This window comes from Leuciscus leuciscus, assembly GCF_965113295.1.
Source record: "Leuciscus leuciscus genome assembly, chromosome: 2".
NCBI lineage: Eukaryota > Metazoa > Chordata > Actinopteri > Cypriniformes > Leuciscidae > Leuciscus > Leuciscus leuciscus.
The window spans coordinates 778,102-802,877 of NC_138726.1; the positions used below are offsets into that span (position 1 = coordinate 778,102).

At 40.3% G+C, this 24,776-nt stretch overlaps 3 protein-coding genes and 1 long non-coding RNA gene across 7 annotated transcripts in view; 3 read left to right on the plus strand and 1 right to left on the minus strand.

The window, feature by feature from the left end:
* Positions 1-1,006: 1,006 nt before the first annotated feature.
* Positions 1,007-10,102, plus strand: LOC309492966 (regulator of G-protein signaling 20-like; the record flags this gene model as incomplete). Its single annotated transcript, XM_082161997.1, has 6 exons — positions 1,007-1,129; positions 1,785-2,158; positions 3,660-3,740; positions 5,611-5,845; positions 7,064-7,610; positions 7,645-10,102. 5 exons carry the CDS (start codon positions 1,007-1,009, stop codon positions 7,247-7,249), a joined length of 999 nt encoding a protein of 332 aa, XP_082018123.1. The 3' UTR covers positions 7,250-7,610; positions 7,645-10,102.
* A 2,818-nt stretch (positions 10,103-12,920) lies between these two features.
* lypla1 (lysophospholipase 1) lies at positions 12,921-22,490 on the minus strand. 2 transcript variants are annotated; one of them, XM_082161052.1, is made up of 9 exons: positions 22,269-22,490; positions 22,148-22,179; positions 22,006-22,071; positions 21,462-21,509; positions 17,190-17,260; positions 17,034-17,107; positions 16,032-16,133; positions 15,628-15,801; positions 12,921-13,167 (listed from the first exon to the last, which is right to left on the minus strand). In XM_082161052.1, exons 1-9 carry the CDS (start codon positions 22,308-22,310, stop codon positions 13,111-13,113), a joined length of 666 nt encoding a protein of 221 aa, XP_082017178.1. In that variant the 5' UTR covers positions 22,311-22,490; the 3' UTR covers positions 12,921-13,110. The 2 variants fall into 2 exon arrangements, with proteins under 2 accessions (XP_082017178.1, XP_082017179.1); XM_082161053.1 differs by having other exon boundaries at positions 21,462-21,504; positions 22,006-22,179.
* LOC309492224 lies at positions 17,274-21,565 on the plus strand. Of its 3 annotated transcripts, none has more exons than XR_014203479.1 (3): positions 17,274-17,375; positions 21,127-21,166; positions 21,388-21,565. It is a non-coding gene; the product is annotated as an uncharacterized lncRNA (long non-coding RNA). The 3 variants fall into 3 exon arrangements; XR_014203480.1 differs by having other exon boundaries at positions 21,127-21,157; positions 21,359-21,565; XR_014203481.1 differs by lacking the exon at positions 17,274-17,375 and having other exon boundaries at positions 21,117-21,157; positions 21,359-21,565.
* Positions 22,491-23,415: 925 nt separating the features above from the next.
* The window catches only part of mrpl15 (mitochondrial ribosomal protein L15), an 8,688-nt gene continuing 7,327 nt past the window's right edge, over positions 23,416-24,776 (plus strand). The window contains exon 1 of the mRNA XM_082161043.1: positions 23,416-23,601. Coding sequence (XP_082017169.1) covers positions 23,494-23,601 — 108 coding nt within the window. The 5' untranslated portion in view covers positions 23,416-23,493. The remainder of the gene's footprint in view (positions 23,602-24,776) is intronic.

Sequence of the window (24,776 nt, forward strand, 5' to 3'; positions counted from 1 at the left end):
AATAAGATAACAATGGTCTTGTCATGGAGAGGTGTGTTATAAAATGTTATAAATATAGTTAAATCCATCTATCTTCCTCCAGCCCACCCTCCCATAGGCCTAGAACTGGGCCTGGAAACAAGGCGCTAACAAGGAACAGGTGTGAACAATGAATCACTATGGAAACTAATGAGGGTAACTATGGAAACAATCAAGGCAGCTACTGAAACAAAGATTCAAAAACTGGAACTAAACACAGGAAGTGAAACACTGGAACAAGGGGAACAGGAAAAATACACTTAAAAAACCCATATATCAAAACCGAGGCTCAATCCGAAAATATTATACCCTATAATAGGGCCATTTGTAGAGGAGTCCAAAACCATAGTGGATGTTATCGAGTGTACACATTCAATCCCATAATGCACTGCACCAACGAGTGAACAACTGATGTAGGCTCAACGGCGGTCCGAATTCACTCACTCGTTTTCATTCACTCCTTCAAGTGAACAGTATTAGTGGACAAATGTACGGAATAGTGAGAGAGGGTTTAGGGGGGATTTCGGATTCAGCCCAAGAAACAGAAAACCAGGGAATGTCTCAGTTCTCTCCCTCCCTCACTGTTTGCTGATTAACTAAAGTAACATTTCACAATCAAGAGGATAACGAATAATTTATGCATGACTGAAAATGCAAAATTTAAGAATTTTTTTTATCTCGAATACAATGTTATTTTCACCTAATTAGAAAAAGAAGAAGACGAAGTTTTATTTATATCCTCAAGATCAAGATCGATACATTTCAATTTATTTTTTAGGATAAACCCCTTGAGATGTACCATCTCGTTTTCGAGGGATCCCAGGGGAAACATTCCAGTACATTTAAAGAAAAGAAAAGAAAAGAAAACACCAGTTAGATATATTAGATTATGATACTGACTGTACTAATAAGGGTTCGGATTATTACTTTGCACAAAACCTTCCAATAAGACAATTTAAGCGGTGCATGAAACACCATATGTGATGATATGCGCGCGCCAGAGCATCTGAAGCAGACTGACACGCGCATGCGCGCGCGCGTGAGAGAGAGCTTCGAGCGCACAGAACGAGAGCCGGGTGTTCGTCTTTTCTGCAACACACATGGTGAAAAGGTGAGTTTATTTTGTTGTAATTATATGTACGTGTGCATTAGTGCGTACTGTGAGGAAAAAAGGTATTAATATTATGATATGAGACTCTGCATCCATGCGGCTCGTCTATAGGCTGATTTATGTCGCGTAAACAGCATTCCACATACAAATATAATACATAAACAGAGACAGAAAAATGTATCGAATGTCAGTCAGTGTGTATACATAATCATGATTCAATAAATAAATTGAAATCCATTATGAATAATGGCATGTTCATAATGAAAGATGAAAAATATGATGCAGCTGATTTGACTAATTAAACAGACATTATGTGCATGACAGTCATTTTTCGAGGCATTTGGCATTAATTGATCAATACTACAAAAAAAAAACCCCGTAATAAACAGTTTCTAAAAGATGATTATAATAATCCTAAAAGAATGGCTGTGGATGTAAACAGCATCTGTTGATCTCAGGTGTTGTGTTGTAATTGTTCTCTCGGGATATGAGTGTTTGCGGTGTCTCCTGTGTGTTGTGGCATGCAGGCCTCTTACACCTGAGGCCTGATTCAATTAATTAAGCACGATTAAGCGTTACAAGTGTTAAATGTGTTGCACAGATCATCTTCTCTCCTGTGTGAAAGCATCTGGTGAACTGAAAGTTGTGTCTGCAGCTGATGGGCTCTGAACTGGTGGAGATGGGAAAGAGCGCTGAACACACCAGTGGAGCGCAGGACCCAGACGGCTCGACACACACTCCGTCCCGAACCCTGGACTCGACACACACTCCGTCCCGAACCCTGGACTCGACACACACTCCGTCCCAAACCCTGGACTCGACACACACTCCGTCCCGAACCCTGGACTCGACACACACTCCGTCCCGAACCCTGGACTCGACACACACTCCGTCCCGAACCCTGGACTCGACACACACTCCGCCCCGAACCCTGGACTCGACACACACTCCGCCCCGAACCCTGGACTCGACACACACTCCGTCGAACGCCTGCTGCTTCTGCTGGTGCTGTTGCTGCAGCTGCTCCTGGTGAGGAAACACTCGTCTTTAAAGCGATAGTTCACCCAACAATGAACATTAGCACATGATTTACTCACTCTCAAGCCATCCTAGGTGTATGACATTCTTCTTTCAGACGAACACAATCAGAGTTATATTAAAAAATGTCAGCCGGAAGCTAGTTATTTTAGTCAATAAAGTTTTAAATATGGATATTTTTCTTACACGAACGCATAGCTTCACTTCAGAAGACCTTTATTAACCCCCCGGAGCCTGTGGAGCACTTATGATGGACAGATGCACTATGATGGATAGATGCACTTTTATGATGGATAGATGCACTTTTATGATGGACAGATGCACTTTTATGATGATAGATGCACTTTTATGATGGATAGATGCACTTTTATGATGGACAGATGCACTTTTATGATGGATAGATGCACTTTTATCATGAATAGATGCACTTTTATGATGGACAGATGAACTTTTATGATGGATAGATGCACTTTTATCATGGATAGATGCCCTTTTATGAGGAACGGATGCACTTTTATGATGGATAGATGCACTTTTATGATGGACAGATGCACTTTTATGATGGATAGATGCACTTTTATCATGAATAGATGCACTTTTATGATGGACAGATGAACTTTTATGATGGATAGATGCACTTTTATAATGAATAGATGCACTTTTATCATGGATAGATGCACTTTTATGATGGACGGATGCACTTTTATGATGGACAGATGCACTTTTATGATGATAGATGCACTTTTATCATGGATAGATGCACTTTTATGATGGACAGATGCACTTTTATGATGGATAGATGCACTTTTATGGACTTCAAAACAGAAACCGGCCATTCACTGCCATTATAAAGCTTGGAAGAGCCAGGACATTTTTTTATATAAGTGCAATTCCACGCAAAACTGTCACATCCATAACGCCAACACAATGCCATGGTATTTAGTTGGCGTTATGGATGTGACAGTTTTGCGTGGAATTGCCCATAACTCCGACTGTATTCGTCTGAAAGAAGAAAGTAATTTACACCTAGGATGAGTTGAGGGAGAGTAAATCATGGGCTAATTTTCATTTTTGGGTGAACTATCCCTTTAATCTCCAACGCGCGTTCATGAGAGAACCACGACACGTGTGTGTTGTGTTGACACAAGAGCAGACATTGTTTTGTGAACGTGCGTTGAAGAGTAATATTTTGTAAAACATTGTTTTTACAACTTTAGGTAAACTTTGATATAATACATAATATTCTCTGTACAATTCAGGTGAAAAAAACACATTTTGCAGCGGATTTTAAGTGAACTGAAGAATAAGTCTAGTGTGGTTGAGATATTTCACTGTGTGCTAGAAAACTTCATTAAGGCTAATGTAGACTGAGCTTAGGAGTACATCTCGTATTCATTAGGAGCCTCTCCGGAGACATTCAGGCGTCACAGAAAACATGTTTTTATAATGTGTGTGTGTGTGTGTGTGTGTGTGTGTGTGTGTGTGTGTGTAGTCTGACAGTACGCTCTGCTAAGGAGGAAAGAACTATGACGACGATCTCAGAAGAACAAGAGGAGGCTGATATCGAACAGATGTGAGTTGTGTTATAAGTTAAAAAAAATTTAATATGGCAAAAGTAGTCACTTTTAAGAACATCCCTCTTGGGAATTTTAAATGGGTCATGACATGACTTTTTATTTATTTAATGTTCCTTGAAGTTTATTTTTAATGTTAGTAAAGTTTGTTTTGAACAAACAAATATACTGTATATTGAACATGAACATGAAAATATTTTCAACCCTCATTTTGCCTAATGGCTGTAATTTTGATTCATCCCAGTTACGGGAGTCTCTTGAATGACAACACAGTAGATCTACAAAGAATGAGCTCGCTGCTCAACCTTCAAATACTGTTTAGCATTAGCTTTAGCAGTGCAGCGCTTTCAGAAACCATCCTCCCTCCCCAGCTCCACCTGTATAGATCTGTATAGGTAATTCATGTACGCTATATTTTACAACAGCATATTTTGGCAGTAGGAAGTGAATTCATGATGTTCTTCAAGTGTGTTCGGCACTGTTACCAGGATGCAAAGTAGCAATAGTGATGAACAATCTGTAAAGCTGTGGACCTTTCGAGAAACCTTTTCCAACAGTTTACAGTGTTCAACAGTGTTTTATAGGGCAACACCTGAGCAACACCTCTAATCTCGGCTCATTAATTTGACACCTGTTCGCCTTTAGAGAATCCATTAGCCTTTTTCCTCCCTGTGTGGCGAATGTTTACACTGTGTGTTCAGTAAAGTCATGAACATGTATCGATGGTGTGTTATGTTCTAAAGTAGAGATAGTGTGTTTTCCGGCGATCCGTGTTTTCACTGTTATACGGGAGGGAGGGTTATTACACATCTTCTGAAAGAGTACAGAATCCCCAGATCCAAAAACAAGCGAAGAAGAAGCAGAAACAAGTAAAGAAGAAACAAGAAGAAGCAGAAAAAAGTAAAGAAGAAGCAGAACAAGTGAAGAAGAAGCAGAACAAGTGAAGAAGAAGCAGAAGAAGCGAAGAAGAAGCGGAGTAAGTAAAGAAGAAGCAGAACAAGTAAAGAAGAAGCAGAAACAAGTAAAGAAGAAGCAGAAACAAGTAAAGAAGAAGCAGAAACAAGTAAAGAAGAAGCAGAACAAGTATAGAAGAAGCAGAAACAAGTAAAGAAGAAACAAGTAAAGAAGAAGCAGAGTAAGTAAAGAAGAAGCAGAAACAAGTAAAGAAGAAGCAGAAACAAGTAAAGCAGAAACAAGTAAAGAAGAAGCAGAAAAAAGTAAAGAAGCAGAACAAGTAAAGAAGCAGAAACAAGTGAAGAAGAAGCAGAGTAAGTAAAGAAGAAGCAGAAACAAGTAAAGAAGAAGCAGAAACAAGTAAAGAAGAAGCAGAAACAAGTGAAGAAGAAGCAGAAACAAGTGAAGAAGAAGCAGAAACAAGTAAAGAAGAAGCAGAACAAGCGAAAAAGAAGCAGAAAAAGCGATAGAAGCATTGCTGACGCACATGTAAAATAACACGATCATCAAACATTCAACAGTGTATAAATAAAAACTGCGTAACGTTCCTGAATGAAATGTGGAACTGCGACTGAAGCTTTGAGATGTTGATGGACTCGATCGACTCCATCTGTGTTTGATCATCGCTCTGAATCCCATCCGGACAAAGTCTTTGACAAAACGCGATTTTCTCAGCTTTTTTCATGCAAGCTAGAATAAAATGTTTGTTTTATTGTTTAAAAGCAGATGATCTGTTCTTTCTTTGTTTGTTTTTTTATTATATATATATAGCATGTTCAGATATTCATACAACACAATATTCTGGGAGCCATGAAAGTTTTGTGAAAATGATCAATAATGCTGGCGCTGGCTGGCAACTTCTTAAAGAACCCAGATGGGTAAGAGTTAAAGATCTGTTCCTGATATCTCCTCTAGGCCTCAGCTCACTCTGGAGGAGGTTCAGTCGTGGGGAGAGTCATTCGAGCGCTTAATAAAAAGTGCTCAAGGTCGGTCGCACTTCCAACAGTTTCTCAAGTCTGAGTTTAGTGAAGAAAACCTGAAATTCTGGCTCATCTGTGAGGATCTAAAGAAAGAGACCAACAAAACCACGGTTGAACAGACTGTGAAACAAATATACGAAGACTACGTCTCTGTAAAGTCACCTAAAGAGGTATATATAAGCTCATTTCCACATGATAACTCTATGCTGTGCTTTTGCTTATACTTTTGTTGTTAAACATGAATATCTATAGCCGCGTTTCCACTGAAATTACCCCGAACAATTTGTCCCAGGAACTTTTTTTCCAGACCTGTTGCTGTCTCCGTTTCCACCGCGGTGTAAAGTACCGTGAAGATTAGGCAAATAGTCCAGTGACGTAGGACTGCGTGCTACTTTCCAGTCCCCGCTGGATTTCATCCTTTGAATTTAAGCGTAATAATGCCTGAACCTCATCATCGATTGTATTTTTTAAACTCCATTGTTGATTCGAATAGCAAACAACTCAAGGGACTTTCACACCGGAGGAACCTTTTCATAGTTTCTAGAACTATTGGTGGAAGTTCCCGGATTTTGGCGCGTTCGCACCGCAGGAATAACGATTTTAGTTCTAGGAACTCCTTTTGGAGGAACTAATTTACTCCTCCTTCAGAGTCGGACTAAACCAGCACTATAGGAACTATCCGTGATGTTAGTGTTCGCTGATTGGCCCGAACGCACGGGAAACACCAGCACCCACCATTTTTTAAAAAGCTGTGTAAACACACAGATTATAGCCTATATATTACTCTACGAACATGGAAAACAGTGATAGATGCGCCTCTTAACCTTTACGCTGAGGAGAAAATCCAACGCAACTTTGAGGAGACCAAGAGAAACATGATTATGTGTTTCTGCTCGGCTAGCGACACGATATCAACTACACGACAAACGCTAATAACTTTTCATATACTGTCTACTTTCTTTGTATAACAGTTCTATCTGATAACTTATTAGACAGGACAGATCGTAAACTAATGAACACGGAGAATGCAAACACTGTGAGCTCAGGCATTGGCGTTCTCAGTGCCGTCAAAATAAAGGTCACAACAACAAGTGCGGCTTACATTACTTTAGAGTTCCTACTGGCAGTGCAAATGCAACCAGGAAAACGTTCCTAAGGGAACTCAACCAATCAGCATGTTCAGAGCCCAAGTCCCGCCCCTGAAAGTTCCTGAACTTTGAAAAAGTAGTACCTCGCAAGCAGGGACTTTCTGGGGGGGGGGAATTCTTACCTGGAACTTCATTTAGACCTTGGTTCCTGCGGTCGAAACACACCTAAAGTCCCTAGTTCCCGGGAAAAATTCCTGCAGTGGAAACACGGCTAATGATTACCTGTGTTTGTGTATCCAGGTGAGTCTGGACTCGCGTGTACGTGAAGTGATCCACAGCAACATGCAGGAGCCCTCCTCCTGCACGTTTGACGAGGCACAGCAGCAGATCTACGTGCTCATGCAGAGAGACTCCTTCCCACGGTTCATGAACTCCAGCATGTACGCAGACCTCCTTCAGAGCCTTCAGACGCCCAACGAGTCCTAACACACACATATGAACATACACACTTCAGACATGCTTCCTTGTAGACCTCATAGATCCCTGTTTGCACGTACCTTTCATCCCAGGTGATCAGGTCAGACAAGACCGATCTGGGGTCTCATTTATAACCGTTGCGTCGCACAAAACAGAAAGAGCCGGACGCCACTTCCCACGCATACGTTGTGTTTTATAAAAACAAACTTGACGGGAGAATGTGTAAGTACATCTGTAAGTAAACTCTGAAACATGCGTACGAACATTCTGGAGACGGAGCAGTTTGGCGACACCGATGGAGATCTGAGGAACTGATGAAGGAAAACCACTTTAATATTCATTATGAGTCCTAATCATAAATACAGTGCATGTTCACAATAACAGTTTAAATAAATACAGGAAAGATTTAAACTATCTAATATACACATTTAGATTAAATATGCCATTCTCATTAATGGAGTTAAGCACTTAAATTAGATGAAATCATTACCGAGAAGTTATTTAAAAAAAAATAATTCTAATAAATAGTAATATTTGTAGTGTATGCGCTGCTGTCGAACACTTTTCCTGTGGCATGCTGTGTTTTAATGTTTGCTCAGCGCATGATAATAGCAGAACTCGTGCTCTGAGAAAATATGTTCACGCAAATAATGATCAATAATGCACAATAAGGCCTATCTGTTTCCATTACAAATATAAAGCAAATTAAAAATACTATTCGGCCAGTGGAAAAGATTGAGAAAAAACTTTCTCTGAAATGTGTTTTATACTATTTGATTTATTTATTTATTCAAAAACAAGGCAAGGATAGGCTAATAAATGCTTTTAAGCGATGTAATGTTACGCACATCCGTATCTCATATTTCCCCAATGTCTTGTACCGTTAAACATGGTATCACATGGATGAATAAGCATATGCAAATGATATGCAGATGAAGATATGCATAGTAAAACGAGGCGTTGTAAGCTCATATATGGTTATTTCGGGGAGGAGACACATGTGCACAATCTTCCTCTGACTGGGATTATAAATGGAATTGTGTGCAGGTTCTGGCGTTCACACGGTTTTATAAATGAGACCCCAGGTATTTACATGATTCTCAAATGCATCTACTTTTATTGCATTTTGTTGACCGAAGGGTCTCAGATTTCGTGCTACATACGTCATAGTACTGGAAAACACGCCTAATATTCATGTAGGTCCCCAGAAACCGAAGCATGAACTCCACAAGACCTCTGAACGTGTGGTTCAGGAACGCTTTGAGAAGCAACTGAGCATCGATATTCCCCAGATCTCAATCCAATTGAGCATCGATATTCCCCAGATCTCAATTCAATCGAGCATCGATATTCCCCAGATCTCAATTCAATCGAGCATCGATATTCCCCAGATCTCAATCCAATCGAGCATCGATATTCCCCAGATCTCAATCCAATTGAGCATCGATATTACCCAGATCTCAATCCAATCGAGCATCGATATTCCCCAGATCTCAATCCAGTCGAGCATCTACGGGAAAAGCGCTGGACCAACAAATCTGATCCATGGAGGCCTGACCTCGCAACTTGCAGGACCTGAAGGACCTGCTGCGAAAGTCTTGGTGCCACAAACCCCAGGACTTCAGCAGTCCAGGGCCCGATGCGGGACAGCACCAGTCCAGGGTGGCGAGGGAGTGAATTCCTGGTCTCAAAATGAACTCCCAATGTTTCCATTGAAGTTTTGAACTTCAGATGTGGTTTGAGTGATCCAGTCACATACGTATATCTTGGGCCCTATTTAAACTTGTGAATGGATTACATGCCAGCACCCAGTTGTTCAAAAAGATTAATCTGGATCAGAATGATCTGGATTTGAAAATCCCACGTTTCGCTATCCAGGATCAGGTAATCCATTTGATATTCGTGCCGGTTTTTCAAAGCAAAATTGGATTGGATCCGCCTGATCCAGAAACACACTTTTTCAGATTACCAAATCACGCTCTACGACATGGTGATAGGAAAAAATATGAGATGGGGGATAAAAAAACATTTCTTAATGCTTTTGCGTTCTCCCAGGAAAGTTTTGTGTAGCGTTCACCCGAGAAACTTTCACATTTCGCTCACAAATAACCGTTGTCAATAAAAGTAATCGTTGGCGTTTTTATTATTATTCTTCCTCCACTCTGGGAGTCTATGGCAGCCCATTGAAGCGCTTGCGGGAAAGTTATGAAATTAGGCACACTGATAGAGGACAGTCTGAACTGTCACCACAGAAAAGATTGGAGTCTCTAACTCATTACCTCTAGCGCCACCAACTGTCCAAAGTTGCACTTATGTTTATGTTAACTTTTGAACCATAAGGGCTAGAAACGATTCTTTGGCTCAAGGCGATTCAGGAGTCATATTCAGTCTGGGAAATTCTTCAGCCATTTTGAATTTTCCTGAAAAAACTACTTTTCCTAACTCTTCCTAGACCGTTGCTCTGATTTTCACAAAAATGTAACCAGATCATCTTCAGACCATGCCGACAAAAAGTTATGGAAATCAAGTTGATTCGAATTGTTTCAGGGCAGTGCCACCTAGTTTCAGGGCAGTGCCACCTAGTGCTCCGGAGATATGAAACATTGACAGGTTTGCTTATTTGTTCGGCCAAAAAAATCACAAAATTTGTCTCTTTAGATTCGGTGCAGAATTTTGGGCGTCAGCCATTTTGATCTTAAAATGCTATATTTTACGAAAGCGTAACGAAACTCTAAATGCGTCTTCAGCACCATGCCCTGAAGGTACACAAAGTTTCGAGACAGCGCCACCCTGTGATCATAAGTTATAATGAAATTTCCAAAAAGGCTAATAACTTTTGATTAAATTATGCTATGAAACTGTTCTTAAATAGCCGCGTTTCCACTGTCGGGCCAGGGCCGGGCCGTGCTAGTGCGTGCCAGGGCCAGTCGCGTTTCCACTGTCACTTCCGGGGCTTGATCGGGGCTTACTCAGGGCCAACGGCCAGGATTTCTGGCCCGTCGAATACCTTGGGCCAGAGCGGGCCAGCTCGGGCTAGAGGAGTGGTTACGAACAGAGGCGGAGTATACCTGAGTCGAGAGACGGCAGCGCCGGATGATTCTGTCAGCATTAAAGACTTTTAAAATAATTTAACTCGCGTTCATGTTTGAATGCCTTGTGTTTGTGATGCAAAAGACTATGCGCGCTAACCGTTACCATAGTAAACATAGTAAACGCTTGAAGATACGCATAGTAAAAAAACATACGCTTGAAGAAATCCGACCAATCATAAAGGCTATCACAGTCATGTTTTTATTTTATCTGTCAGTAGCCCACGTCTCGTCTCTTTATACCGGACTATCATAAAATAAAGCAACTTTTTTTTCGGGAGCTTCCTCTGTGCAGAAACGAGGACGTTATAAAATACATCGTTGCTGAACTTGCTAAGCTATGCATTCAGTGAACAACGCTTCAAGTTCGGGAAAAAATTAAAAAGTTGTGGGCGCAGTACAAGGCGATTAAAACGCACAATGGACAAAGCGGTGCCCAGAGAAGGAACTTTCCATGGTTCGACTTGATGGACGGTGTGCTGGGTCACCGTCCATCTGTTAGTGGAGAGACAAGTCGGGACACTATGGCAGCCGCGGACGGTGAGTTAATACATGCTATCTTCTTAAAATCGAAGTTTTCTAACTTCCTGCCTGAATGAACATCATAATTCCCGCTGAAATGGGTGGGGTTGTATGACGTTTGATCCAGGAAGGCGTGTTAAGGGCGGGGTTTAGGGCAGCGCTGCAGGGCTAATGGCCCGGCAGTGGAAACGCAAGCCCGGTGCTTGAGGCCCGAGGCCACTGGCCCGGCTCGGCTCGCTGTTAGCCCTAGCCCGGCCCTGGCCCGACAGTGGAAACGCGGCTATTGATTCCTTGGGTCACGCTGAGGACATTAATACCAATTTTGCCACAGTCTGCCAAACTTTCTGTCCACTATTTTGATTTGGTTCGAATTACTTTTTCGAACTCCTAGACTGTTGGTCCGAATTTCACCAAAATTGAATCGTATCATCTTTTCAGACCATGCTGGCAAAAAGTTACGGATTTCATGTCGATAGACGAAACGGTTGTCGAATTCCGCATCGACATATTTAATGGCATGATGCCAAACCGACTCTGAGGCTTTATCTCTGCAATGCTTTGGCATAAAGACACCAAACTTTGCTTGTGTCATTGTCACTTCACTCTGAACACACCACATCAGTTTGGTCACAGCGCCACCTATTGGTTGAAAGTGATAAACCATTAAATCATATGATTTTTTCAACCATTTTCTCTTAAATCATCTTAAAATGCTCGTTGTTGCGGCTTTTTAAAAACTCCAGCCATGCAGTCATGACTTTGGATCAAAGGTATCCCAATCTGATCAACTAAAACTGATGGTTTGATCCAGATCAAAGCCAAGATTGGATTTTGTGATCTAATCTTATTTCAGAATCCCTTTTTGCCAAAATCCTTTCAGATTCCTTTTGAACAACTGGGTCCAGGTGTAGATGAAGCCTTAGACACGCTTGTAAGTCATTCACTCTATTTAAAAAGTTGTTGCATTGTTCATAGTTCAATGTAAGATATATTCTCACATTTCTATCTGTGTTCGGATATACACTTAAAATGGCAGAACCGTGATTGTGCCTTGCCTCACACACTAGGATAGGCTTAAACAGGTGTCATGAAACACTGGTGCTTCTATTAGTTTCAGTCTAGAGGATTTACCATTTATATGTGAAATGAGACAATTAGATCTTGCATCTACTCACACCAAAGCAGGACTGACATCGACCTGTGGAGATCAACATCTCATCTGTTTATGACTTGATGCAATTAATGCATTTTATAAACTTACGTATACTGTATAAACTGTACGAAAAGAGAAAAGTAACAATAAAGAAAAAAAAAACTGTTTTTAATGTCCCATGTGCAATCCTTGATTTAAAAACAGAATTAAAAACTAATCCAGAATTAATCCTACATCTAAATGTAATCTAATTTTAACACTATGGACTGGAAGTTGTAGGATGTAAGATATCTGCTCATAATAAACATAATTACAAACACTTAAACAATGCTGGCAGTCAAAATTATATATACAGTGTGCTCGCTTGGTAAACATCAGCAAAACTGACAAAAAAATGGTTTGTGCCATTTCTCCTCTAATCTTTCATTCAAAATATTCACAGAAATCTAACTTTTAATTGAAGTTAATGTACTCAAAATATAAATGTGGAATAAATATGGTTTTCTCCAAAACGTGCCAAAATTATTGGCACCCCTTCAAATTCTAGAGTAAAAGTCAAGCTGAAGGATGTGTGTATTTAAGTTCACCGTAGTGATCAGGAAGTGATGTCATGACTTCCTGTATGACTTCCAATATTTGTGGAGCCCACTGTATATATATGCATGTACGTATATTCTGTATTACTGATTTTTCATGCAAATGGATGCAATCACATAGTAAAATTGTGTATTTTAGTTTACCATAAATGCTTGTCTGTACATATTGGTGCATTTTAACTATATTTCAAAGACAACAGAATTATAAAATTATATATAAAGATAATTATTCAGGGCTTGGCAAATCTGGCCCTCGAGATCCACTTTCCTGCAGATTTTCTCCAACCCTGATCAAACAAATAAACCAAGCCTCAAATAAATCAAATTATAATAGATTTTCATTTAATTGTAAATAACATTTACAAAACAGTACATTCAGTTTGCACTTAATCATATTTTTTTTTGAAAGTACATTATTTCCATTATAAACACTCTTTTCAGTTCATGTTGAGTTTGGAAGTGTTGGGTTCATGTCAGATCGGGTCACATGTCTGACTGGAGAATGATGATTCATGGACTGATTGGGGGAAGCTGCTGCTCAATAAACTGTTTGATGTCCAGCATTTCCTGTTGTGAGAAACGGAGAAGAGAATCAGTTGAAAACGTTTCAAGTTAAAATGGACCCTTTTCACAAACTGTTCAACACTTATCAACTGAAAATCTATTAATACAAATGTTTTATAGACACGTTATACTTATTGTTATATGACCTAAAAAGCAACAATGTTTCTAATAATAGCCGAGGGAGTGACGGCACATTTCACATCATTCTCTCGTCTGACGACTGAATTAAATCTCTCGATATTTCATGGATTGTTTTATTTTGCTGTTGGAGAAAATAGGAATACTATGGAAGCTTGTTTCCGCCACTAAATAATAAAAATTGCGACTTTCTCTCACAATTCTGACTTTTCTTCTCACAATTGCGAGATATGAAGGCAGAATTGTGAGAAATGAAGTCGCAATTCTGAGAAACAAAGTCGCAATTGGGTGAAATAAAGTCAGAATTGCATGATATACACTAACCTAAAGGATTATTAGGAACACCATACTAATACTGTGTTTGACCCCCTTTCGCCTTCAGAACTGCCTTAATTCTACGTGGCATTAATTCAACAAGGTGCTGAAAGCATTCTTTAGAAAATTTGGCCCATATTGATAGGATAGCATCTTGCAGTTGATGGAGATTTGTGGGATGCACATCCAGGGCACGAAGCTCCCGTTCCACCACATCCCAAAGATGCTCTATTGGGTTGAGATCTGGTGACTGTGGGGGCCATTTTAGTACAGTGAACTCATTGTCATGTTCAAGAAACCAATTTGAAATGATTCGAGCTTTGTGACATGGTGCATTATCCTGCTGGAAGTAGCCATCAGAGGATGGGTACATGGTGGTCATAAAGGGATGGACATGGTCAGAAACAATGCTCAGGTAGGCCGTGGCATTTAAACGATGCCCAATTGGCACTAAGGGGCCTAAAGTGTGCCAAGAAAACATCCCCCACACCATAACACCACCACCACCAGCCTGCACAGTGGTAACAAGGCATGATGGATCCATGTTCTCATTCTGTTTACGCCAAATTCTGACTCTATCATCTGAATGTCTCAACAGAAATCGAGACTCATCAGACCAAGCAACATTTTTCCAGTCTTCAACTGTCCAATTTTTGTGAGCTCGTGCAAATTGTAGCCTCTTTTTCCTATTTGTAGTGGAGATGAGTGGTACCCGGTGGGGTCTTCTGCTGTTGTAGCCCATCCGCCTCAAGGTTGTGCGTGTTGTGGCTTCACAAATGCTTTGCTGCATACCTCGGTTGTTACGAGTGGTTATTTCAGTCAAAGTTGCTCTTCTATCAGCTTGAATTAGTCGGCCCATTCTCCTCTGACCTCTAGCATCAACAAGGCATTTTCGCCCACAGGGAGTTTGGAGTTCAGGAAATTGTCTTGACCAGGACCACACCCCTAAATGCATTGAAGCAACTGCCATGTGATTGGTTGATTAGATAATTGCATTAATGAGAAATTGAACAGGTGTTCCTAATAATCCTTTAGGTGAGTGTATACTCGCAATTGTGAGATAAAAGTCGCAATTATCTTTCAAAATGTTTTATTTTGTGGCGGAAACAAGCTTCCATAGACTACAAAAAATGGGAATAGAAAAATAATCTCCCGTTCATCGCTATAGGAGTTACCGAAGCATGACGGCTCCTGCGAACCTCGGAAATGTGAAAAGGGTCCAATAATGCATTCAAACTGCTGTTCCGAACCTTAACGAGCACACAGGGAGCAAATGAAGGCTGTTCCTCGTTATGAAGAATCCCAGAACGGCCTTGACGAGCAGTTACTAGTGAGGCGACTCGATAGATTAGGAACAGAGATTATGTATTTCAGGTAGAGCTGCACGATCCTGGATGAATTGAGAATCATGATTTTTTTTTTAGGTTTCAAACAAACTTAAAATAACGTATTATCCTAGAGGTTCTGACAAAATGTCTATTCAAAATATTTGAAATATTAATAACAAATCGGGTTGAGTGAACGATTCAATGACTCACTCATAAATACGCCATTGTTTAATTTCTGGATGAATCAGCGTTTTTTTTTATGAAGCTTTTAAAAGAATTATAACACATACTTTAACGGTCTGTTGTCGCCACCTACTGGTGTAACAGAGTAATCGATGCAATCGTCATTTGAAGCATCAAGTTACAGTACTTTCAAAAGGTGATTTGCTCTATTTTGATCACTACTGTAAACATCAGTGTTTATATCCGAACTATTAACTTTTATCCCAGTTCTTCTGTCATAATATGAATATTTGTAAGACAAAAATAATGATACCGTGTGGTTGAAAAGACTGTTTGTGAAGCATATCTATACATGACAACTGCTCTCTCTGGATCAGAACGTTGTGTGTGTCATTCAGGAATAAGACCATGTGTGTGTTTGAATCGAGATCATGATCTCTTTCCTGATGAATCGTGCCGCTCTAATTCCCGGTATAAAGAGATCTTGGTTTCTTCAAACCTCGGGACAGGCGCTGTGAGGCATCCCAGGATAGGTTTTAAAGGTGATATTGGAGGGGTTGAGCATCATCTTGAGTTTCTCCACAGTGAGACTGCCTAAGATAGGAGGAACGAGAGGATCTGCTTCACCGTGACACTGCAGCACCGAGATCTCCTTATTACTGATGATTACTGACTGTAAAACAAAGTTAGTGTGAGAGAGAACAGAGGAGAAAAACACACATAACAGCAACATTAAAGGAGAAGTTCACTTCAGAATTTAAATGTACTGCTAATTTACTCTCCCCCACGTCATCCAAGATGTTCATGTCTTTGTTTCTTCAGTTGAAAAGAAATGAAGGTTTTAAATAATCAGGACATTTTAATTCTGAAGTGAACTACTCCTTGCTAATATTATTCCCCGACCTGTGAGAGCGAGTTCCTGAGGGGCAGCCAGCAGCTAAGAGCTACGACACCCGCTAGCTTCTGCCGCGCCGTCAGCGCGCTGTAGAGAGAGAGCGCTCCACCCTACACACACACACACACACACACACACACACACAGTGTGAAGAAGCTTTAAAAGATTGAAGTTTAACCGTTTTGAAGGCAATAAATTCCATCAAAAATAAAAGATAGACCGACAGGTTGCTATGGTGTTTTAGCATGTTGCTAACATGTTTTAGATTGTTGCTAGCATGTTTTTAGAATTAACACACTGTTACCATGATTTAGCATGTTGCTAACACAAATCAGCTCATTGCTATCAAGTTTTAACGTGTTGCTAGTATTCTTTAGCACATTGCTAGCATGTTTCTAAACATAAATTGGCACATTAATATGTTTATAGTAGAAATTAAGACATTGCTAATATGATTTAATATATTATTAGCATGTTTCTAGTATAATTTAGTATGGTGCTAACATGTTGCTAGCATGTTTCTAACAATTTAACACATTGCTTGTATGTTTCAGCATTAGCTAACGTGCTATAGCACTTTGCTAACATGATTTAGCACGTTAACATGTTTCTAACAGGATTTAACATATTGATAGCATATTTTAACATAAATTAAAACATCACTAGCATGTTTTAGCATCTGCTAACATTTTTGTCAGTTGGAGTTTGAATTTTTCATCAGTGTAAGTCTATGGGATTTTTCCATTTAATCATCATTTTTAGGAAAACCGTAAGTCGGATCAGTAAGAAAAGAGACAGTAACGCGAGTCAGAACAGTCTGGAGGTCTGAGCCAAGTTTGAGGGTTAAAGCTTGAAAGTCTCAGAGGAAAAAGAATATGTTTAATTTCCCTCTGTTATCAGACAGGTTTCTTCTGTCATTTCATCTGGACCAATCAGACACTGGTGGGTGGAGTCATTGTAAACAGAGAGAGAGAGAGAGAGAGAGAGGGAGAGAGAGAGATTGTCCTAACCTGAGAAAAGCCTCCCAACACAATCCTGTGAGACGGAATCCCTTTCTTCACTTCTTCATCAATCAGTTCTTTGACTGCGAACAAACTCAAGTCGTTCACATGTCATGGCAGATTCAGCATTCAGTTGTTCTTTCGCTAGTTTATATTATACTCAACTGCTTTCAGCGGCTCTTTTGATTCCAGATTCATCTTCCTCGGCATCAGGACGGAGGCTAATTATGTCAAACCTAAGAAGCACATCAGGGAAGTGTGTAGTAAGTGAAGAGTTGTGTGTGTAGTAAGTAGAGTTGTGTGCGTAGTTATAGAGGAGGAGTGTGTGTAGTTGTAGAGTTGTGTAGAGTTGTGTGTGTATAGTTGTAGAGGAGTGTGTATAGTTGTAGAGGAGTGTGTGTAGTTGTAGAGGAGTAGTAGAGGAGTGTGTGTAGTTGTAGAGGAGTGTGTGTAGTTGTAGAGGAGTGTGTGTAGTTGTAGAGGAGGAGTGTGTGTAGTTGTAGAGGAGGAGTTTGTATAGTTGTAGAGGAGTGTGTATAGTTGTAGAGGAGAGGAGTGTGTATAGTTGTAGAGGAGTGTGTATAGTTGTAGAGGAGTGTGTATAGTTGTAGAGGAGTGTGTGTAGTTGTAGAGGAGGAGTGTGTGTAGTTGTAGAGGAGGAGTGTGTGTAGTTGTAGAGGAGGAGTGTGTGTAGTTGTAGAGGAGTGTGTGTAGTTGTAGAGGAGTGTGTGTAGTTGTAGAGGAGGAGTGTGTGTAGTTGTAGAGGAGTGTGTGTAGTTGTAGAGGAGTGTGTAGTTGTAGAGGAGGAGTGTGTGTAGTTGTAGAGGAGGAGTGTGTGTAGTTGTAGAGGAGTGTGTGTAGTTGTAGAGGAGTGTGTGTAGTTAGTGAAGAGTTGTGTGTATAGTTGTAGAGGAGTGTGTGTAGTTGTAGAGGAGTGTGTGTAGTTGTAGAGGAGGAGTGTGTGTAGTTGTAGAGGAGGAGTGTTGTAGAGGAGTGTGTGTAGTTGTAGAGGAGGAGTGTGTGTAGTTGTAGAGGAGGAGTGTGTGTAGTTGTAGAGGAGGAGTGTGTGTAGTTGTAGAGGAGTGTGTGTAGTTGTAGAGGAGGAGTGTGTGTGTAGTTGTAGAGGAGGAGTGTGTGTGTAGTTGTAGAGGAGTGTGTGTGTAGTTAGTGAAGAGTTGTGTGTCTAGTTGTAGAGGAGTGTGTGTAGTTGTAGAGGAGTGTGTGTGTAGTTGTAGAGGAGGAGTGTGTAGTTGTAGAGGAGTGTGTGTAGTTGTAGAGGAGTTGTGTGTGTAGTTGTAGAGGAGGAGTGTGTGTAGTTGTAGAGGAGGAGTGTGTGTAGTTAGTAGGGTTGGGTATTGGTTGGGTTTTATCCGATACCAGTACCTACTCAGTATTTTTCAAACGGTTCCCGTGCTTAAACGGTTCTTAAGAAAACGAAACCGCACACACTTTATCAAAAAAAAAAAAAATACCTGTGTGTGTTTTCTGAAAAAGATTTTCTGATTTCTGATAAAATAAAAAATTGTGCTGATGTAGCCGAAAACACTTAAGTTAAGATTAAAATTTTGTCTTCTCATATATATATATATATATATATATATATATATTACATATTATATATTATAGACTTTTACAAAACAGAGAAATATCTGACACTGAGCAGAAATATTTAACACACCTATATAGTATAGCCTCATATAAATATACTTGATATACTTCATACTTGATATGCAAGATTTGCAGTTGGCATTAAAATACTAGACTTACCCGAAGAGGAACACTGCAGCTGAACTTGAACTTTAGTCAAGAGTGTCAGAGGTTTTGGGTTCTAATCCGCATTCGTAGTTTTTTTTTTTTTTTTTTCTCGATTATGCTCATCAGTGGTTGTATATCAAGCAGGGACACTTTGTGTGCATTATATGTTGTGATTTCACCAGAACGAATAGCGGCGCCGTCTAGGGCTTAAATCGAACTTCATTCACGGACACATAAAACGCTTGCATACACATATACTAAGTAGTCACACATGCATGTACTGTATACTGCTGAATGCTCCAACTATATGAAATGCACAACGTCACATCTAAAGTCGCTCACGCACACACACACACACGCGCAAACTCTACACACACATGAGACGCGCGGAACTCTCCGCGCACATACTCATCTGAGACGCGAGCACACACACACGCACACACACACACACACACACACACACACACACACACAAACTCTCCGCGCACATACTCATCTGAGACGCGAGCACACACACACACACACACACACACAAACTCTCCGCGCACATACTCATATAGATGACGCCTCATAAATAGATCGATCTCTGCAACGTATTGAAGCGCGTGTCCGAGTGAAGAAAGTGCGGTGTGCGCGAGCCACAAGAGAAAACACTGTATCAGCGCCACTGGCACTTTGATCACTTGATTTAAAAAACACAGTTCAGCGCTAGATCGTCTCTTATTTAACAAACGAACTAAATGAATGCTCTGCTGGTTAACTGGAGATGTTTTGTTATTGGATCATTCGTGCCGCGAGATGTTTTATAGGGGGCGGTGAAAAAAGTCAGGCACCGAAATCAGGCACCGAAAGTTGCGTTCTTATTCGGTCTCGATACTACCGTTTATTAGGGGGTGGTTAATCGGTCTGATTTCCCGATTCGATTCGATTACGATTATTGAAGTCCCGATTCGATTACAGTCGATTTTTGATTATTAACGATTCTCGATTAGCGATTATTGATTTTCCATTTCACAACAGTAAACGAAAATACACTACAAAGTGATTGCAGTATTAAAAAAAAGTCAGCTGCTGAATTACTTAACTCTTTTATTGAGTAACAACAACTCAAAGCACTTTCTGTGTCGTTTAGTTATAACTTCAGAATTATTTGTATGTAGCTTATGTTCTGTAGAACACAGAAATGAATACATCACATTGTGTTGTGACTCATCAAGTTGAACTAAACAATAACAAATAAATGAAAGGCTTATTTCCTTTAGGAAGTAGATCAGAACCAACATACTGTAGAAATTGGACAATTTTCTTCTAGAAAGACAAGGTGTTCAGGTGGAAGAAGACTGCAGGTTGCAGTCGAAACATGTCAAGGTAAAGAAAAAGTTTTTTCTCCACCTGAACACCTTGTCTTTCTAGAAGAAAATTGTCCAATTTAATCATTAAGAAGACAAAATGAAAATTTTTGAACAACTTACTGTAGCTTCAATTAGTAACATACAAAGCCATTCTTATACACAACTAAATAATGAAGAGTTATGACTTGAAATGTTTGCTGTATACTACAATCAAAAACAAGAAAGTGAATGAACATCTGCAGAGAGCACAGTCAAAATGTAACTTTTTGTGACTGAAATTGCACATATTGCAGTATAACGTACGTATAACAGATCGGTTTACAGAGTGTACTGATGTGAAAACTAAACAATACAGAAAGCAGCTCTCATACAAAAATACTAAATAGGTAACAATGAAATTGCCAATTTTACATACGTTAGCTTTTAACGAAGAAGGTGCCGTTCGAATTTGGCGCTCAGCCATCATGAGTCTGTTATGTATGTGCGCGACTCTGTTATGTGCGCGTCTCTGTTATGTGCACGCCACAGACTGTCCGCGCACTGCACGTCCGCTTATAGTTCCGCCTTTTGCGTTCCGTCAATATTACGTTATTAGAAAAAATATATATATTTTTTTAGAAAATCGATTTTTTGACATTTGTGAATCGATTCAGAATCGTCCACGTCCGCATCGCGATGCATCGAAGAATCGATTTTTTCCCCCACCCCTACCGTTTATGTCAGAACCGGTTCCCTATTGGGACCGGGTTTCGGTACCCAACCCTAGTAGTTAGTGAAGAGTTGTGTGTATAGTTGTAGAGGAGTGTGTGTAGTTGTAGAGGAATGTGTGTAGTTAGTGAAGAGTTGTGTGTATAGTTGTAGAGGAGTGTGTGTAGTTGTAGAGGAGTGTGTGTAGTTGTAGAGGAGTGTGTGTAGTTGTAGAGGAGGAGTGTGTATAGTTGTAGAGGAGTGTGTGTAGTTGTAGAGGAGTGTGTGTAGAGGCATAGTGTGTGTAGAGGCATAGTGTGTGTAGTTGTAGAGTGGTGTGTGTAGTAAGTAGAGTTGTGTGTGTAGTTGTAGAGTCGTGTGTGTAGTTGTGTGTAGTAAGTAGAGTTGTGTGTGTAGTTGTAGAGTCGTGTGTGTAGTTGTAGAGTCGTGTGTGTAGTTGTAGAGTTGTGTGTGTAGTTGTAGAGGAGTGTGTGTAGTTAGTGAAGAGTTGTGTGTATAGTTGTAGAGGAGTGTGTGTAGTTGTAGAGGAGGTGTGTGTGTAGTTGTAGAGGAGTGTGTGTAGTTGTAGAGTTGTGTGTGTAGAGGCATAGTGTGTGTAGTTGTAGAGTTGTGTGTGTCTCACCAGGAAGGCATCGCCATGTTCATGTTGAGGGACACCGGCATGACTGGACTTTCATGGTCAGTTACAGGAAAACAACAACATGAGAAAGAAAGAAAGACAGTAAGTGCACGAGTCGCTCCTGTGCAGTGCCTCTGTAATGCACAGGGTAGAGAGTGAATGAAGGGTACGATCTCTCTATTCTGCAACTCCTTCCACCATATCTGGAATAATGTTTCTGGTGAGATTAATGGATGGACTCAAAACACACTTCGTGAAGCTTTAGTCTTTATCCAGTGATCAGTGCGTATCGAACTGCCAAACTCATATTTAGTGTTATCAGGTGATGTGTTAATTGCATCTAATAGATCATAGATGACAGCTTCAGTGAAACATTGCTGGTTTGTAAAAGCTGTTTTTCTGCATGGTTTGACTGAGTTTTTGCTGCATTTAGATTCTTATAATAATTAACACAGTCAAATATCAGGTCACGTGGTACAGCATAACAGGAATGACCCATATGACAATGTGCTAAATAAATAAATAAATGTATATGTGTATTACATACGCATGAGGGCAGATGTACTTGACATGAGGAGCCCTGATGGCCGCCAGAGCTTGAGCCCACCCGTGTCTGAGGAGAGCACAACCTGGTCAAACACTTCATGAGACTTACTTCAATCATGACACATAATCGTGATACGGTTTACCCTGTGTCTCCCAGGCCGTGGAGGAATATCACCTGGAGGGGGAAACACACAACAAGATAAAAGTATGTAACATTTAAACCCCAAAATCTGAGGGCAATATAGCGCTGATGACGTCACTTACAGCAGCCGTGGCTTTACAAGCGGCGGGAACGATCGCTGACATGTTATTAGCGCGCGTAAGAGTCCTTCAGCTTTGTATTCATGAACAGAAAGCTTCAATGTCATCAGTTATGATTCTGCCTCGCACTCACTCACTCACTGACGGGCGCTTTCCAAAATCCATAAAAGCTTCGAATCCTGTGTGAATCATTTGATCTGAACCAGTGACTCGGAGTCGCGGATCAAAAACTGCCAAAGTCACGTGGTTTCAGTAAACGAGTCTTCGTTACGTCATCACTAGGGGGCGATGATCTCCGTGAACCCATGGACCAGTGTCTGTATATGATTTTACCTGATCTCTGATCAGTTTTATACATTTGTAGACATTTAATGACAAATAATACAACAAAAAGGAAGAGTTGTAGTTAAAAGTCTGTTCTGATTAGCCAAACTCACCATAAAACAAACGAAACAAGCCCTATAATATAATAAAATAACTCATATTATAGAGATACTTCATATATATGTGTTAATTGCATTTAATAGATGATAGCTTCAATGAAACATTGCAGTTATGGTTTGTAAAAGGTGTTTTTCTGCATGAGTTTTCGCTGTTCTGACCAGCAGGGGCCGCCAGCGTATCAGCGGAACAGTGAATCATTTGGCGAATCAATTGATTCAAAGCTTCAAAACGCCTCGATTCTCCTACTACTAACTTACAGGTTTAAGGTGAGAACCTGCAACCCTAGGGTAAATGCTGTCCGTTTTATTGGTATTGGAAATCATAATTTTATACTATTCATGTGACGATTCGGTTGTTATAGTTATTTAGAACTGAGTCCGTGAAGGATATTGAAACATTAACATTTTTATTGTAAGTTCTATTTTTTAACATTATTAATAAACCTCAACCATATGGCATAATGATTTACTGAGGGTGCGTCACAATTAATGGTTAATAATTATTTTTCACAGTTCTATATCTGTTTACTACTGACTTGTAACGTCATTTTAATATGTTGTTTATGTATGGCTGCCTTGGCCAGGTCTCTCTTGTAAAAGAGATTTTTGATCTCAATGAGACTTCCTGGTAAAATAAAGGTAAATACAATTTTAGCCGATGTTTCAGTGAATCCAAATATGTCATGTGACTTTTATTATTGTTCTTTCCCGCATGTGCTTCCGGTTTATCGCACCACGTGAGCCTCCCCATGTCACCTGCCCTTGACTAGCATTTCTCCTGCTCTATGATGTCTGTGAGCAAGACAACAGCGGGGAAAACCATCAACATCGTGAAGAATCTTCCTCGCATTACACTCGCAAACCTGCGACCGAATCCCGGTGCGACGAAAGATGTGAGTCTATTCTTCTGCGAGGCGTTATCATGGAGCTGATTAGCGTGCTAGCATGATCAGATGCTCAAAACTGTAGCGACAGATTCTAATAATATTCTAAAATTACATTATAAGTTTCATAATGAAAGTAGTCGTTGTAGGTAGGACATTTATGAAGGATTAATTATCCTTAAATTTAGTAAGAAAGTTGTGAAATAAAAAATAATATCTCTTTAATATTAGTATTTTTGTCCAATAGAAATATCCAAACCTCTTTTAATCAAGATACAGTTACTTGACATGCTAAAATGCAGAACAAAACGAGCAAAATCTAATATCTGAGTTACGGAAACTCCCCTGTGAAGTGTATTCCGAGCCCGTTGGCTGATATTTCTTCTCATTTTAACCACAAAGTCACTTTATTTTGATCAGTTTCACAGTAAACAAGACTTCATATTTTGTCATTTTGTATGTCTAGTAAATTATCTTGATTTATGAACCTTTTGACGATCTCTGTCTATTAAAATCCCCCTGTGGTGAAGCTCCAGCTTTTAATGTAGTTTATGTGTCTATGTGGTGTTTTTAATATGCTTTAAGACAAACCATGTGTAAGTTCATAAGTCGACAGCATTGCTGAGTATTTCCTCCTTAAAACTGCAGTGAACCAAAGACAGTCTCAAACACACGCTTTGAAATCGCTGGTGTTTCTGACATCACAAACTACCTTGTAACCAATCAGATCAACGTGTGATCGTCAGCGAGTGGATCTCTGAGCTGAGCGAGTGAGTGGAGGCGGGGCTCATTTGCATATTCATAGAACCGCGCATACTAAATGAGGCAAGGGTGTCGAGTTACATTCAAGATATTTGTAACCAATCAGATCAACGTGTGATCTCAGCTCTACTAGAGAACATCGCATTCCCTTCGATGTATTCCTCATTGTCTGAGCTCGGTGTTGAGCTCGGTGACGGTGTTGAGCTCGGTCTCGGTGTTGAGCTCGGTCTCGGTGTTGAGCTCGGTCTCGGTGTTGAGCTCGGTCTCGGTGTTGAGCTCGGTCTCGGTGTTGAGCTCGGTGTTGAGCTCGGTCTCGGTGTTGAGCTCGGTCTCGGTGTTGAGCTCGGTCTCGGTGTTGAGCTCGGTGACGGTGTTGAGCTCGGTCTCGGTGTTGAGCTCGGTCTCGGTGTTGAGCTCGGTCT